The sequence below is a fragment of the Limanda limanda genome, chromosome 1 (assembly GCF_963576545.1).
Source record: "Limanda limanda chromosome 1, fLimLim1.1, whole genome shotgun sequence".
NCBI lineage: Eukaryota > Metazoa > Chordata > Actinopteri > Pleuronectiformes > Pleuronectidae > Limanda > Limanda limanda.
In genome coordinates this window covers 19,951,384-19,968,104 of record NC_083636.1, presented here as the reverse complement: position 1 = coordinate 19,968,104, position 16,721 = coordinate 19,951,384, and the positions used below count along the sequence as shown (strand labels likewise).

The 16,721-nt window shown below is 45.8% G+C and overlaps 2 protein-coding genes across 5 annotated transcripts in view; one reads left to right on the top strand and one right to left on the bottom strand.

The window, feature by feature from the left end:
- Positions 1-3,467: 3,467 nt before the first annotated feature.
- On the top strand, positions 3,468-4,070 carry ascl1a (achaete-scute family bHLH transcription factor 1a). Its single transcript, XM_061081054.1, has one exon. The coding sequence runs from the start codon at positions 3,468-3,470 to the stop codon at positions 4,068-4,070; it is 603 nt and encodes a 200-aa protein (XP_060937037.1).
- Positions 4,071-6,556: 2,486 nt separating this feature from the next.
- LOC132999475 (histone-lysine N-methyltransferase 2D) overlaps positions 6,557-16,721 on the bottom strand; it is a 56,890-nt gene continuing 46,725 nt past the window's right edge. For all 4 annotated transcript variants that reach the window (XM_061069160.1, XM_061069177.1, XM_061069168.1 and 1 more), the window contains exons 12-17: positions 13,647-13,717; positions 13,252-13,362; positions 13,056-13,153; positions 9,698-9,767; positions 8,436-8,729; positions 6,557-7,751 (exon numbers count right to left, since the gene is read on the bottom strand). In XM_061069160.1, coding sequence (XP_060925143.1) covers positions 8,478-8,729; positions 9,698-9,767; positions 13,056-13,153; positions 13,252-13,362; positions 13,647-13,717 — 602 coding nt within the window. In that variant the 3' untranslated portion in view covers positions 6,557-7,751; positions 8,436-8,477. The remainder of the gene's footprint in view (positions 7,752-8,435; positions 8,730-9,697; positions 9,768-13,055; positions 13,154-13,251; positions 13,363-13,646; positions 13,718-16,721) is intronic.

Here is a 16,721-nt window from a genome sequence, read left to right as displayed (position 1 = left end):
TTGTCTTCTCAGACTGAATCCATGGTGTTAGGATCCAGACTCTGTCCTAACCAGATCATCTGCTGCAGGACTCCTGGTTCTCCTCGTCTCAGGAGAAGACATTTGGGTTTGTTGACAATCAGACGAAGCCCTGGTGATGATGGGTGAGAGGCTGTTCATCTAAAGTGGCTGAAACTTCCCCCAGTACTGGATGATGTGTGTGGCCCCTCATCCAGGTACAGACGAGTCAGGCCCTTGAGTCAGATATATACAGTCTATGGTCAGAACAGACGTTGTCACACCTCACATGGGGAAAGTTTGACTCTTATCATATCTATCCGAAGAAGTTCAAAGTTAATACTCTCTAATCTAGAGATGATTCAAACTCTCTCCACAAGTGTTTCATCACAAGCTGTGATCTCTGGGGGGAAAACACTTGACAGGCTGCCTCTACTGTCCACTGGAGGGCGCTGCTCTCTCACATCTTCTCACGATAGAGCCATAGGCTGTATGGAGAGAGCACAGACAAGAGGGAGGAGATGTTTACACAAAGATCTCAGAGGAGACAGAAGTCCATCACACAAATCTGCATTTGAATAAAGCCATAAAGTCATTGTTTTTGTGTGGGAGACGGATTTATATATTTCATTATTCTTTTTCTTTTCATGTTGTATTTAATTGTCTGTTTTTCAATATGATGAACAATTTCCAATATGTCATAACCAAACATAGGCTTCATGGGTATTTGTCAGTTCTCTGTCCAAGTCTTTTTTTAGTCTACAACAAGTTCAAGAAGTCTTTCATCAAATCATCATGTTGCAACTTTTTTGTACAGATGTATTTTGTATGTTAATAAACAAATACATGATAAAAGTTAAGAGTAACTGCTCTTAGAAGTCTGGTTGAACATATGAGTCTTTAAACATTATGCACCTGCTGAATCTAAACATAACTGAGAGTAAAAACTGTTTTTAATGACAAACCAATGGAATGATAATCCCTCACACACATACTATCAATGGCTGCTTATGAGTCTTTCCTCTATTATCTTCTACAGAGAGAACGATCCCTACAGGAAGGAGGGAAAAGAGAGACAACACAGAAAGTGGTTAAATTGGAACTTGGGCGCCCAGATGTCATATTAATTATTACACTCAGCTATGACTGGAAAGCCCCTCGAGTAAAGTGAGAGAGAGAGAGAGAGAGAGAGGAGAGAGAGAGAGAGAGAGAGAGAGAGAGAGAGAGAGAGAGAGAGAGAGAGAGAGAGAGAGAGAGAGAGAGAGTCCTCACAAAGCGCTAATTGGACTCTGGATCGCAGTGGCAGGGCATGGATAGGTTTCAGAAAGCCTGGCGATGGGGAAGAGGTGGGGGGGAGGCTGAATAGAACCCACGCTTCTTTTCTAAACTCTCTTGTTGGGCCAAAAAAAGAGGGGGGGGGGTGTAAGAGGGGGGAGGGAAAGAAAAGAAAGTATTGGCGGTGGTGGTGGTGGAGGGGGAGGGGGGGGGGTGTATAGGAGGTGGGGGCCAGGGCTGCAAAACTGATTCTGAAAAATTGCACAGTTTATTACAATACCCTCTTCAGGACGCGCGTGCACAAGCACACAACAATAAAGGGTGGGAAAGGGGAGGGGGGGGGGGGGCTATTTGCACACACATACTAACACACACGCACAAACTGACAATATATATATAGTACACACTCACACCGGGGGACACAATAACGCGTAAAAACTGAAAACTTACGCACAGACTTAAAAATCAGATTTCATACATTTGTTTGTTGACGCTTTTATCTCTGTTTAATTGCACACGCACATACACGCACGCACACACACACACACACACACACACACACACACACACACACACACACATTAATTTGGAATTAGAACTCCGTGCGTACAATCTGAACAGAAATGTGCACAAAACTGACAAACAGAAAAATGAAAACACTACAGATCTGACTCATCTTTGTTGCCTGATGTTTTATTGTACACACGCACACACAGAAATGAATGGTGCACACACACTGAAGGACACACAAACACAGAGACACACATAGACAACTCCACGCGTAAAAACTGAGAAGTGAGTATCTTTTTTCACTCTGTGTGTTACTGAGCACACTCTACACACACCCACCCACCCACACACGCACAGATGCACGCACGGAAGAGAGAGAGGGGGGGGGTTACAGTTTGGTCCTGGTTTTGTTCCGCGCTCAAAGAACGTGTTTTATTATTCTCCACTTTTTCAGAAGCGACAGTAATCAACAGAACAGTGTAACCGCAGCGAGTGGATCAAATCCCGAACAAAGACAAACTCCCAGCAGCTCCTCCGCAGATTCACAACCCTCCGTTCCGCCTGTGTGAGGCTGATGATCTGCTCTAATCAAAGTGGAAAATCCGGCCTCTGATGCACAATAGTTTCTCAAATGAGACGCGTCTGTAACGTTCACAGTGAAACAGCAGCAATCTGCACAGATCTCCACCCAAACTCCGGGCGAGGCTGGAAATGTGGAGGTTCGCTGATGGAAGAAAATAGGTTTTATTTCTTATCTTGAATTATCATCATTTTTGTGGTTAAAAAACGTCTTTGATCTATAGACAACTGGAAGTTTATAGTATCAACAGGAACTTCCACTTATTCAGATAAATGATAAGAAGTTCAGTGACACGAACAGACTCAAAGTGAAAGTCGTGCGATGATGCTGCTGAGACGAGGAGTTTCCATCAGATGACTGTAAATACGTGACTTCAGTCACACGCTCATCGTAACTTGAGAAGTATATTCACACGACAACATAAATAAGCTCGATATATCTGGCCAAAGTTATCATTAATTTGCTGAAAGATTCCGGATTGAACTCACTAAAGCTGGTTTTCACGTTTCCTCCGTTAAATAATGAAACAATCAAAGAAATAGAGCGAAACAAAAGTTGCCAAACGAAATTTCATGGATTTTTAAAAGAAAGTAAAACCACATTGACTCTAGTGCCGTGTCGCACCGCGTCCTGAACCTTCTCTGCGTGGAGCTGCACCTCCTGACACGAGTGACGGAGAGAAGAGGAACTCACCACTGTTTGTTTAGTGCTTTAAGTGGCACGCGTCCGGCGCGCGTAACGCACCGGCACCGGCGCAGGAGCCCAAGGTGGACCCACGCGACCCGAGGGCGTGGCCAGCCCCTCATCCAGCTCCTAAACCCCCCCCCCCCTCATCCAGCCCCCATCCAGACCTCATCCAGACGCATTGAAAAGCAGTGGCATCCCTCCTCGAGGAGTCAGTGCAGCTTGGAGGAGCGCGCCAGGCAGCAGCCCAGCGCACTGCCCATTCACACCTCTGTGATTCAAACCTCTGTATACAGACTATATATATACATGTATATATATATACAGTCTATGATTCACACCACGTGAACGGCACGAGCGGGACGCACCGCCACCAGAGCGCCTGACTTCTTCATAAGTTATTTTTTTTATTCTCCTGGGAATGGACTTCACGGCCAAGATGGAGATTAGCCTCAGCCAGCAGCAGCTCCTGCCGCCCGCCTGCTTCTTCTCCTCCGCGCCGGCGCAGAGCCTCCAGCTGAGCCCGGGCGGCAGCAGCCAGCACAGCGGGAGGTCCGGCTCCAAGGGGCCGAAGAGGCAGCGCTCCACCTCCCCGGAGCTGCTGCGCTGCAAGAGGAGACTCAACTTCGCCGGCTTCGGCTACTCCCTCCCGCAGCAGCAGCCGCACGCCGTGGCGCGCAGGAACGAGAGGGAGCGGAACCGGGTGAAGCTGGTCAACAACGGGTTCGCGACCCTGAGGGAGCACGTTCCCAACGGAGCCGCCAACAAGAAGATGAGCAAGGTGGAGACGCTGCGCTCCGCGGTGGAGTACATCCGAGCCCTGCAGCAGCTGCTGGACGAGCACGACGCGGTGAGCGCAGCCTTCCAGTCCGGGGTCCTGTCGCCCGGCATGTCGCAGGGATACTCCACCGACATGAACTCCATGGCAGGTTCCCCGGTGTCCTCCTACTCATCTGACGAGGGCTCCTACGACGCCCTGAGTCCAGAGGAGCAGGAACTGCTGGACTTCGCCAACTGGTTCTGAGCATCTGTATGAGGTGAGTCCAGATGTGACGAGGATGTGATTCAGACGCTGTTAGAAATTTAAATATAAAACCATGATCAATGCTCTGAATTAGTCGTTTAACGTTTTCTCGTTCTCTCCACAGAAATATGGATCAACTCAATTGACTGTTGTCGTGCGCTTGGGATGGTCCCGGAGGAGACTGGGTGTCCTCGAGAACAAGATGCACTGTACACGCGTCTCGGTCCCTGCGTCCTGAACGCCCTGTCCTCCTGTCCTCCTGACTGACAGACAGACAGAAAGACAGACAGACAGACGGGGTCTGAACGTCCTGAAAACTTGGGAGAAATCAGACCAGAGATCAGCGCCAAAGGATTAACAGAAGACGGGAACCCTGACAGCGTGGGAAACCGAACTTCTGTGCATTTGCCCTTGACATAAAAAAACACTAAAGTGAATCCACGCTTTTCAGCAGCACATTAAAAACTTTATTTAACTCGTCGCTCATCAACTATGCTAAATCCAATCACAGAACACCAACCCTTGGCAAAACTTAGCCGTTTAATTCTGAAAATGCTTCCAAGTCGCGGATTTATTCTATAAAATTCTATATGAAACGCTTTTTTGAAATATATTAAGATATTTTTGTATGTAAGAGATTTATAGATGTTTTTTACACATCGTTTTTGTATATATTTTGTCTATATATTGCGAAGTTGCTTCTAATACCTCCTGCCTATGTAGACGTGTAGTCTATTATTCTCTGGCTCTTCTGTTCACGAGGTTTCCAGAAGGAGTTTGATACTCTGACGTTTTGTTCTATAGCACCAATGTGTCTTATTTAATAGAGAAACCATGTTATTATGTCATGAACTTCACGATGATCAAAAACTTATGCAGCTATTGTCCAAACAGAGCGCAATGTCCACGCGTTGTGTCTTTATACTGCCAGCTCTATACTGTCTGCACATAACACTGATGGTGGAAAAAACAAGTCTTATAACCATATTTTCTACACTCTAGTCCAAGAATAAAATGATTTGCTACTGAATCTCTTTTCTATGTCTTGATTTTTGGGTGAATTTAAAGTTGACACTTGTTGTCTCTGTGTGTCTCTTCAGTGGGCAGGTACATGAGGGAGGGGGGGGGGCGGGGGTGATTGAGCAAGAATATAAGACATGTGTGGCGATGTAGGGACAAAGGGGGAAAAGAAGCCACACTTTTACGCACGATTACGCACATTTTACGCACGAATATTTCCTACTCCTTTCTTGAAATTCCACACCCAGTGCCTTCTTAAAGCTTTCAGCCAACTCCGAACTAAACTCTGCTCACTTGTCTGTCCACTTTCCTTTTCTATATGAACAATAAACAAAAGAAAACAAAGTCCTGCAGCCGCAAAAAGTACATCTGGTAGAACAAGTGCTCTTTGGAAACAACAAACAACTAAAGTGCTTTTTTTTAATCAATTAAAATGTCTTGTCATTCTACTTTATAAAACATCTGGTTAAATATTCTATTTTAATGCGAGTGTGAGCACAAACTGGCTGAAAGTTGGAGAAAGCCCCACATCTCTTTTTGTTGTCTCTTAATAAAACATACCGCCAATATTTATATACCATGGCTGACCTTTAAATTAGCTGGAAGGAATGTCAGTGGCGTGATTACACTGGAGTTATCAGCAGTACATTACTGGGCAGGTTATTTTGTTGGAGAAAAACTGAGTTTGACAGGTATTCGGCGGAGGCGACCACCGGACGCGTGTCTGCTTAAATGAGTGAATGGGTTTTGTGTGGTGGTCGAGTGGAGACACGGAGCTGAACTGGCTGATGGCGTGTGCCTCCTGACAGCAGCATGCCGCCGAACACACAACAACCAGCACCTGGGAAACGAGAAGAAAAACCTCCCTGTGCGGCTCCAGTTTAGATTCTGTGGCTTGTGTCCCCCCCTTTTACCGCATATTGTGATTCTGACAAATAAGGAAAAAATATTTGATCCACGAAGAGAAACAATCTGCAAAACCTCTTGTTGCGTTGAGGGATTCATTGTACGAGCTGCTGAATGGAGGGTTCAGGGGCCACCAGGGGGCCCCGAGTGGGGGGAGCACGGTCTGACAGCTCTGCAGCACTGTGAGTTACAGGAGCAGCAAAACTCAAGTAACTAGCCTATTGCACATTTGTAATTATTGTTATTTAATAGATTCATAATTATTGTCTCCTCAGTCATATGATACAGTGGCAGCTATAAAAGTGTTGGTTAATTTAAAAGTTAAAATTAAAACTCACACAAAGAAAAAAGGTCCAACCTACATAATTTAAAGCTGCCACTGCTCCCACACTGACCGAGAGACATTTTCATACACAAACTAAAACTCTTAAAGTTTAACCAAAAGCTGCTAGAACCAAACTGCCACCTGCCTCGGTTAACTGGGGTCTAAAGTACACATTTTTTTTCATGATTAACTCATCAAAACATATACAAAAAAACAATATTCTGTAACTCTGAGATTCAAATCAGCATATTTTATTTATCCAGTTATTTCCGACCAGAACAACACGTGTCAGCAGTATCGCAAATAATCTGAGATGATGTGAAGATTCCAGAGTTAACAAATGGTGTCAAAGTAAAGTCAATAAAAGTGAGAAAATGTGAAAATACAGGTAGAAAATTAAGAAAACATCACAGTACACACCCACAAACGTGACTCACTTTATAGAGTTAAACACAAACTAGGTCCATGTTCCAGCAGAGAGATAGAATCGGCTCGTTGTCTGTTTATTTCCACCTTTTGCAAACGTCACAACCAAGACATTTGTTACTTTGATCCTCCCACAGTTGATTCAATCTGTGAAAATCGATCAAGGAAGGACAGGAACAAGCTTTCTACACATGAACGGCCTCGTCAGGTTCTCGTTTCAATTACACAGCTCTGACATTTATAAAGGTCACCGTAAGATAAGGATGACGTGACAGCTGAGAGGAATAAAACTAAAACTAGGGAAGATGAACACTGCAGGTTTAACATCAGCCTCTAGAATCACAGTTTCTTGTACATTTGGACTCTACATGAAGACATATTCTGCTCAGAGGACGTCCCTGTCCAGTCCTGGTTGTCTAGCTGTCAGAGTCCATTATGTTTCCCTGTGTGCCGTTCTGTCCAGTGTGTATGAAACACAGGAGAGCATGACCATGTCTAATTGGCAAAGCTGGTGAAAAAAATGGCAAAAACTTTATTAGTGGAATATCTTATTGAATATCTTTCATCAGCGGTGATTAGCCTGGAAGGAGGAGTCAGAAACGTTTCTGCTGAATCGTTTATTTCTTTTTTTTAAACCCCAGAACAATAAGCCGTTGTTGCAGCAGCAGCATATTTACATGATCCACACCCCTGATGTAGAGCAGCAGCAGCTTTCTCCTTCTGCCAGAATAATGGATCTTCAGTAAAGTCTCTGCACAGTGAATAGTTGAGGCAGTGGAGGAACATCCACAGCTGCAGAACGTTTCAGGACCATAGACAGCACTTCACAGCTCTACGGCATGTTCCTCATCTCCAGGAGGAACAGCAGCCGTCCAGGTAACATGGTCTTTCCTCATAGAACTAGTAGTGTAATAGTCCCAGAGAAGATCTCATTACTGTCCTGGTCCTTGTCAGACCTTGGTATGTTCATGCTTTGAACTCCGAATGTGGAAAAGCTGTGGAAGCTGTAAATGAAATGTGTGAGACTTGAATCAACACCTTAACACCTCTTTCTAATATTTGCACGATAATGAAGAGCAAAGAAAAAGAACAAAGTGCGACAGGCAGATGGATGGATCATTCGAAACTCTAAACACGTTAATCATTGTAAAACTATGTTAATTGCTTATAAGTGCTGACGTCAGAAGTTCGTCTCAACCCGCAGATTCTCTAAGTTGCTGTTAACGTGACTGTTTCCTGTCAGGACTAGTCGATGGAAGGGACATGGAAGTACACAGGAAATACGAGAACACATGAACACACACCAGGTTCACCTCTGTGCCTCCTGTATCCAAACTCATTCTAACGTGTGATGTCAGGCAGGACCTGTATTTACATTTACATGATTTGATTGGCTGACACCTGCAGCTGCCGCTTGAACAGTTGAACTCTGCTCATCTTCTGCTTCACAAAACGCGAGCAAAGAACAGTAAAGGAACGTCAATATGGCTCCGGCTCTCAAAGTGAATGAGCAGTGTTTCCATCAGAGCCTCTGTATGTGTGAGTTCTCCTTAAACACACTGTAAATGCTGGTGTGACTGAATCTGAGCTTGTCTGTTTCCTGTGCACCGTCGTTTCTATACGAACCTACCTATACGAGTCTATATCATTTCTGTCAGTAGTGTGTGTGATGGAGATGGTGCTGATACCTGAGCCTCGTATCGCAAAAAAACGATACCCAGTGACTGGGGTCAGAGGTGGCTGGAGTCGTCCAGAGGGTTGGAGATGACCGAGTTGTGAATGAGCATGAAGAGCGGCAGGTAGGCCAGAAAGTCCAGCAGGTCCAGAGGTGGAAAGTGCTGCAGCTGCAGTGTGATGGCCGGCTCCTGCTCGAGATGGATGCCGCCGGCCTTCAGCTCCAGAAGCAGCTGCTCTGCGCTGATGAAGCCCTGCTGAGCTCCGTCGTCTCCTCGCGGCTCCTCCAGGAGGAAGAGGAACAGCCGCTGCTCCGGTCATCATCATAATAGAGAAGAAATACATCCAAAAAATGATAAAACTGGCTTTAGACTTGAGTTGTGTGGGTGTGTGGGTGTGTGCTCATGTGAGTATGGCTGTGTTTTTGTGTGTTTGCTCTTCAGGGTAGCCTCAGATTACCACGGCCTGTTTCTAGTCTTGTTTGAGTGCACCTGTTTGCACCGTTAATGCAGTCAAGGTAATAATTGTTGGGGGAGGAGGGCGGCGGCGGCGGGGGCGGCGGTGGAAATAATCCCTCTGGCAATTAGCCCATTCCCCCTGCCAACCTCTCCAGTTAACAACCCTATCCCTAACGGCTCTATAATTACACAGCCTCCTCTACCTGGCCAGCGGCTCAGTTTCAACACCCATGGCCACAGGCTTTCATGTTCCTCCTGCCTTTCAGAGGCTCACCACTTCCTCGTATGAATGAGGGCCGGGCCGGCCTGTGAGCGACCAGCTGGCCGGCCAGTCCCGGTCCAGCTCAGATGAGCCGTGTGTCCCGGGCTGATTACAGAGCTGGGCGGAGTGGACGGCATGTTCACTGCTGGGCACTTTAATGAGATTAGGGCCGTGCTAATCTATGAAAAGGGAAAAGCACCCCTCTCTTCTTCTCTATGGCTTGCTTTCCTCATTTCTATGCATGAGGGCCGAGTGCCTCTCCTTCAAAAAAAAAAGCTAGCTTTACAAAGCATGCTTTGGAATTGCTCTTCAAAGTGTTTACCAGTATTTATTTCATTATAATTATACCCACAGAGCCATGAAAAGAAGGCAGAGGTGGTGTTAGTGGCATGAAAGTGACTGATGTGAAAGTTAATCTGACGTTGCCTGGAAGTAATCAAATGCACCATGTGAAAACAAATTCAGTATAGACATGTGGTGCCGAGGTTTTCATTGCAAAATGCAGCGTAAGCCGACAGAGGTTTAGAAGAGTCTGAGAAACATGACTCGACGTTACCTTTGCTTTGAAGAGCCTCACTTCAAGAGAGCGAAAGTCCATACTGCCGATGAGCGACCGCATGAACTCACTGTGAGAAAACAGGAAAATCTAAAGTAAGAGAACAGAAGTTGTAAAAGACGTAAATCCACTAGATTTAGTTTTGTGTTTTCATAAAGTTTAGAAGAGACAAGTCCAGAGTAGTTCAACTCAGGACAGCACAGGTCAAATCCTCAGCAGCTGAGCAGCTTCTCTCATTAAATCTCTCCTGTCTTGTGAATAGAGCTCAACAGTGAGGTTAAAAACGATTCATCTCGTCGCTGGTCGACCTGGTTCAAGGCTTCAAACTCTTATTTAAATGTCAATGGAGGAAATGAATGAGAATTTTACTTCCGGAACCGGAAACTTCTTACTCTCGACTTTCAGTTCAGAGCCAGACGACATTAAACCACTTGTAGTCGAACTCAGTGACCGATGAAATGATCTTTAAATATCAAGTCAGAGGAGCGAACCCTGAAACAGGCTTCGTCTGTCGGGGGTTGTTGTAAAATCCAAATAAAAAATAATCAATTTCATTCATTGGTCTAGACTCAGTTCGAACACAGGAGGGTCAGCGTGAACTTTGGCTGCAGTGGTTGGCAGCGTTGGAACAATCTGGTGGTCGTGGCGGGTGATTTTTGGCGGGTCTGTGCCGTGCGATGTTGTGTGTTTGCGGCGATGTGATGGTAAAGTGTTCTGAGCCCATTGTGGTTGCTCACCGTGGCCTGGCTGCCAAACAATGCGTGGGTACACGGGGACATCCCGCCACAGTAACGGATAAAGCTGCTCTGGTTTTGGGACAGTGGGTGTGGTGCTAGGTGGGGGGGGGGGAGGGGTTTGCGGGGGAGAAGGGTGAGCAGGGTGACAGGGGCTTCGTGCCGAGGTTTAGGGAGGGCAACAAGCAACCGGAGCACACTCTGGTGCAATGTGACCGCTTGCAAACAAAATCTAGGTCCACTCCGATAATTAGAGGGAGAGTCGAGCGATTATGTTGGGACAGAGCTCTCCTGTCCAGCGTGTGGCACAGCGACAGTCGTCCCGTCCCTAACGAGCGCCCGGTGTTAATGAGCCCCTCCTCACCGAGCGCTCAATGGCCTGTTAGAGCGAAGAATGGCCGAGCGCTAGGCCATCGAGTGCAGCGCATGCTTGAGTGCTCGCAGCGCTGTGATTGGCCCTCGTTTGCCAACCACAGTGCAGGCCGGGGCTTGATGGGGATGAAGCGAGACAGGGCAGCTAATGATCATTAATTGCACTTGGTTTGCGGTAAAAGAGTCCAAACGCTGTCGCGCTAAGGACACTGGCGTGATAATGGCTAGCCTAAACGAGGGGCTGGGGGACCAGTGATGGACTGCGGGGAGGATAATAGCAGCATAACCCATTTTCTTTTGTCGGCGCTGCACCGGCACCCCGCTGCCACCACCACAGCAGACTTCTCACTTACGTAATGCCCAGCATTTTGGCGGTCTGCTCAGCGGGGGAGCTGGTACACAGTGAGGCAGGGGGCGCAAACACACCCTGACCTAGTTTGATTTGACGGAATTGAGAGTTGTTTTCGGGATATTTTTGAGCGGGTAAAAGGAAACTGTAGAGGAGGAGGGACTTGCTTTGTCAGACAGTTTACGCGGCGGGTAGCGAGTCCAGGTCCGGACGTCTCATGTCCCCTATGCACGCCGACTCAGCCCAGGGAACCTTCCAGGGACGAGGACACACGCGGTGACCCTCAGCGCTCTGCGTGCACGCTCACAAATCCGACAGGCAGGGCCAGAGTGACAGTAGCAGTGTCTGGGAATCCTGCATGGCGATGCACTTCTTGGCAGGTCATGTGACTCGCCCCGAGGGAATGTGGCGCTGTGTGAGGTGGACTTGTCGGGGGAGCACAATGCTGCAGGGACAGATGGGCTGAGTCATGGGCCGAAGCAGCACAGGGGCCGAGAGATGAGAGGGAAGTGGAAAAGAAAAGTGAGAAGGGGGAAGAGTGCGATACACTGCAAAATATATATATATTAATAAATATATATAAGTGTGGGCTACACCTTCTCAGATTTCAAAGCCCTCAGTGATCAGATTGGCTGATTGTGTAACTACTGTTGCAGCTCGTTTTTAATCTGGGATTAGAGACAACAGGATTAAGTGAAACAGGTAAGAGGATCAGTTTAGTCCAGTTGGGATGAGATGACAGAAGGATGCTTTTGTTTTCTCCTTGTTTAGGAGGCAGCTTTATGGACGCTGATCTGCTCTCTCCTTATTATTTAAATTGGAAAAAGGAGTTCTGTGAAAAGGGGTTTAATATGGACATTCATTATCATTACTATAATTGCCTCTATACAGAGCAGACACCCTGGTCGTTCTGTGCCAGCGAGGCCGCCGGTCCACAGGCCTCCTCTAACACACGGCACAAAGGGCTGGCCGTAAATCAGAGGACCCATGACCCTGGCCCTGTCCTCGCTGAGAGGGAGCTCTCACTGCGAGGCAAGGGCTTGGGAGCAGGCCTTGACCCTCTGGGACCTCCGGAGTAGGCTTGGCTCCACACACTCCTGCCTGCAGGAAGCTATAAACCCCAGGGCAGAGAAAAAAAAGCGCTGTGTGTGGGAATCTGCAGCATATGGGGTTTAATAATGCAGAGACACAAGATCGCCGAGGCCGAGTTCAAGTCGAAGTGATGGTTTTCGGCACAGGGTTCAATCAAGGGCTGCGGCGGAATTATTTTCATTATCCACTGATCTTTTTGTCCAAAATTCTGAGAAATTCTTGTTGTAATTCCCCATCGTACAAAACAACATCTTCATATGTCCTAGACTAATCATAATCACTTTACTATCATGAAATAATCAAATCCTCATGTTAAAATCTGGAACCGGCATATTTATGATGTTCTTTTCTGAAAAAAAACATTTTTTCGATTGCTTATCAAGAATCAACTGTCATTGCAGCTCTGGGCCTCACAAACCATATTTCAAAGAGAAAACCCGTATATATCCCATGGTGAGGGACTTAAAAACAATTATATTCAATTTAAAGAAAATGAGCAAATCCTCATTTGTGTGAGAAGCTGAAACCAGAGAAGGTTTTGCTCATTAAATGACTGAAAAGATGTTGATTATCTTGTCACAGATTCTGTGCACATGCCATAATCGCGTCTCAACTCCTAACTTTGACCTCTGAAGTCTCATAAAGTCTTTGAAGACTCGAGGAGACGAGGATCAAACGGCGCCCCACACACCACGACAAAATCGCTGGAACAAACTTGCGTACACACTCTTGTGCTTATTTATGGGAGGTCAGCGACTCCTCCTCCAGCGGCGTTGAGAAGGGAGGAGCGTGTCTGCTGATGGTCACTTACTCCATGGTGGCTATTTTCTGCGCCAGGCTCGCAATGACGGAAAAGAGCCTCAGGTCCACGAGCCCATCTGTCATTCTGAAGTCCACCATCTCCAGGATCTAAAGACGTTGGACAATCAACATTGTGACTGTGGCGTATTTGTGCACAAGTGTACATTTGTAAGTGTGTGTGTGTATTTGTACGTGTGTGTGCTGACCCTGCAGACGTAGATCTCTTCTTCATCCGACAGCATTTCTGAAGGGATGACGTGTTTAAGAGCAAGAAGAGCCTGAACAGAGGAGATGTAGCCGTCACCGTCACCGTCCTCCTGCAAAGAGACACCAGTGACATTTTCATCACCATCCCCATCATCATCATCTTCATCTTTATCACCATCCCCATCACCATCATCATCATCATCATCATCATCATCATCATCATCATCATCATCATCATCATCATCATCATCATCATCATCATCATCATCATCATCATCATCATCATCATCATCATCATCATCATCATCATCATCATCATCATCATGTCGGTTATCGGCGCATCAACTTTTGGGCTACATTCAAACATAGAGGGTTTAAATCCACTTTCACTTACTTCATCAAAAGCTCTTTTGTAGTCCTCGAGTTTCTCCTGACTGAAGATACAATACTTTGCCAAGAAGTCGACTTGAAAGACGAGAGAAGAGAGAACCTGACTTCACAATAACAACACTTACATGTAACATCGTGTCAGACAGTGATTTCATTAACATGAAGCCGCTCTGTGTGAAGAGTAGAACCATATTTCTCTCCTTTAGCGTCAGACGTCGATCAACAAACCCAACAATAATTGTTTGAGGATTTTTTTGCAGGAAAGATACCGAAGATTATTTGTTTCCTGCCTTTGAACCAACAGGATTTACTGCTTTTATGTGTAAGAAAACTGAATTTAGAAAGTTAGTCAGACAGAAAAATACATGTTAAGATGCTTCATCATTGTTCCATTGTTTTTTTAATATTCAAAACATTTTCTTGTAATTGCGCAAAAAAGCCACAGAAAGTAAAGATGTTCATTATTTCTCAAAGACGACTTTTAATCTCCTTTAAATAAAAAAACTTAACTGGTGCTCACAATAAGAAACAGCTGATCATGTTCTTTGACTTTACAGTAATGATAGGAAAAGTCCCACAATATAAAACTGATGATCACATGAGGGGCTCAAACTGATGTGAACCACACCCATGAATATTTCAGTAAGCAAATCTGGGGGACTAAAAGGAAAAGGAGGGCGGGGGGTAGAAAACCGGGGCTTTTAAGCTGCTGCCACTTCAATTTAGGAGATGAGAATGAGTCTACGGAATAATGGATCTATTCATTGCTGTGGAGAAGAAAGAGGAGCAACAGAGTTGATATCGGTCTGGATTTAAACCCCTGGACCTCTGGGGTTTCTCCGCAGTAGCAGGGGGCCTGTTTGAATCTGCCATTTATCAGCTTAGGCCTAATCAAAACCAGGCCTTCCACAGCCTCGGCCTTTCACATGCAAAACGCGACATTCGTATCTAGTCAACTTGACTTGTTAAAGCTTGATTGATCAAAAAAATAAACCCCAGTCGGGCCGGCTTCATGCATCTGTTTGCAAATGTCTGCGACGAGGAGAAGCTGCAGGACGAGGAGCCGGAGTCCCACATGCAGCCGCCGCTCGGGGTTTAGAGTTCTTCACTGTTCAAAAGAGACACACACACACGCACACAAACACACACTCACACACACGTTCACGCAGTGCACCGGTCAATCTGTTGAGAGTGAACGGCAGCTTGGCCGGTGTAGGACAACACCGGCCCAGGCCCGAGCTTCAGGGACCATCTGGAGCAGAATTAGCTGTTTGACCTGAAACACCAGAAACACTGAGGCAACTATTTTTAAATGTCTCCCGGTGGATTTGCTGATGAGAACCACACAGGTGTATCTGTGGGGACGTTTCAAATCCATCAGGAGCGCATGAGACTTTTACTTTAACCCAGCGGTGGGTAGAAAAACCTCTTTATATGAAAATTACTCTAACACTGGGTAAAACCAAGGGCTTGGTGTGTATTTGTGTCAATTGCAGATGCTGCACATGTCCCATAATAAGTATAAATTAAAAAATTACATGATTCTTACTTATAATGAGCAGATACATGAATACTTTGACTGTGGTAATTAATGTAAATGTAGCATTAAAGTACTTTGGTACAACTTCACCTGGATTATCTTCAACCAGTGTTAGAATGCAACTCAGTTCATTTACTCAAATACTTTAACTATTGGCTGATTAAAACCCTCACACAGGATTTACATGCAGTCAAAGAAAGAACCCTTTGGATTTCCTGTCTGGATCTGCACAAAGAGGCAGGTCCAGGAGTTTGTCAAATCATTCTCATTGACATTGCAAGATGGGGGAGTTTGTTTTATATATTTTAGCTAATTTCCCAGGGATTGATTTACAGATTTAGATGTAAACAATCAGAGGACAGATATCTATGAGTGTGTGTGATGCAGCTTGATTTAATGCACTCTAACAATAAGACAAATATCAGCCGTAAAAAAGGTGAAATGATTAGTTTGAGGATATAAAATCGTTTAAAAATACTTTCATAATGTTTCATATATTGGAAACCTAGTGAGGTTAGGAGAAGCTGTGCAGAGAAAATGTCGCTCAGTGAATCAGAGATGAGGAGGGGGGGTTCAACCCCAACATCAGCCCTGAGCATCGCCTTATTCCTTCTTATCCTCTGCTGCAGAGCACAACACACAAACACACACACACACAGACACACACGAACACACACTCAGTGCAGTGGTGCTGGAGGGGGTCGGGGGGTCCCTGGCTGAGGGGAGCTCCGTCAGGGAATCAGACGGACAAAAGGTGCAGTGGAGTGAGAGATTGAGGGAGGAAGCAGGGGCGGGTGGAGGAGCGGGACAAAGCCCAGGCAGTAAAGCCTCCTGCCTGATAGCCTTATCTGATTCCACTCCAGCGCTTGATGGCTTTTTTTTCCAGGCTGCCTTTAAAGCGCACAGGTTGTGCTTTTGGTGTGAAGCCTAGCAGAAAATGTTAATCAACAGAGGGACTTTGTGGAGAAAGGCGAGAGAAAGGGGAGAGTCACTCTGTTCAGGCCGTAATCTGTAATGAGACCGAGGCGATTCAGTTGCAATTGAGAGAGGAAGAATGGGGCCATGGTGATGATGATGAGCAGGGAGGTTCACTCTTTCACCGGGTTTGTTTTTCTGTTTTGTTCCTTTTCTCTCGCGGAGTCACCGCTCGCGCACCGGTCTGCAGGCTGCAAACAGCCGCGGGTCACAACTCATTTAACACACACTTGGACGTCAATTTCCAATGTCTGCAGCTGACAGATGAAAAACACAGCTGACTGCTCGTCTGACAACTATTGGAACTCATCTGTGTCTGATTTATTTCCCTCTGCAGCGCGGGGCTGCATCTCAGACCTCACTGCTTTTTGCTGTTGACTATAACCTGAACCTTTTGTTCATTTAATCTAATTTAATTTAAACATAACTTGTTTAATTTCAATTTTAGAACCATTAAAACACGAAATTCAGATTCTGTCAAATTAAAGTTTTTTTATGTGTTTCTCGAAACAAGGTGTCAAAACAGTATTATCTTGTTGTAGAAACCCAGGTGTAGCATCTGCA

What these genes read in the sequence shown, in the direction of transcription:
- ascl1a (XM_061081054.1), top strand. Translation starts at nt 3,468, where the DNA reads ATGGACTTCACGGCCAAGATGGAGATTAGCCTCAGCCAGCAGCAGCTC.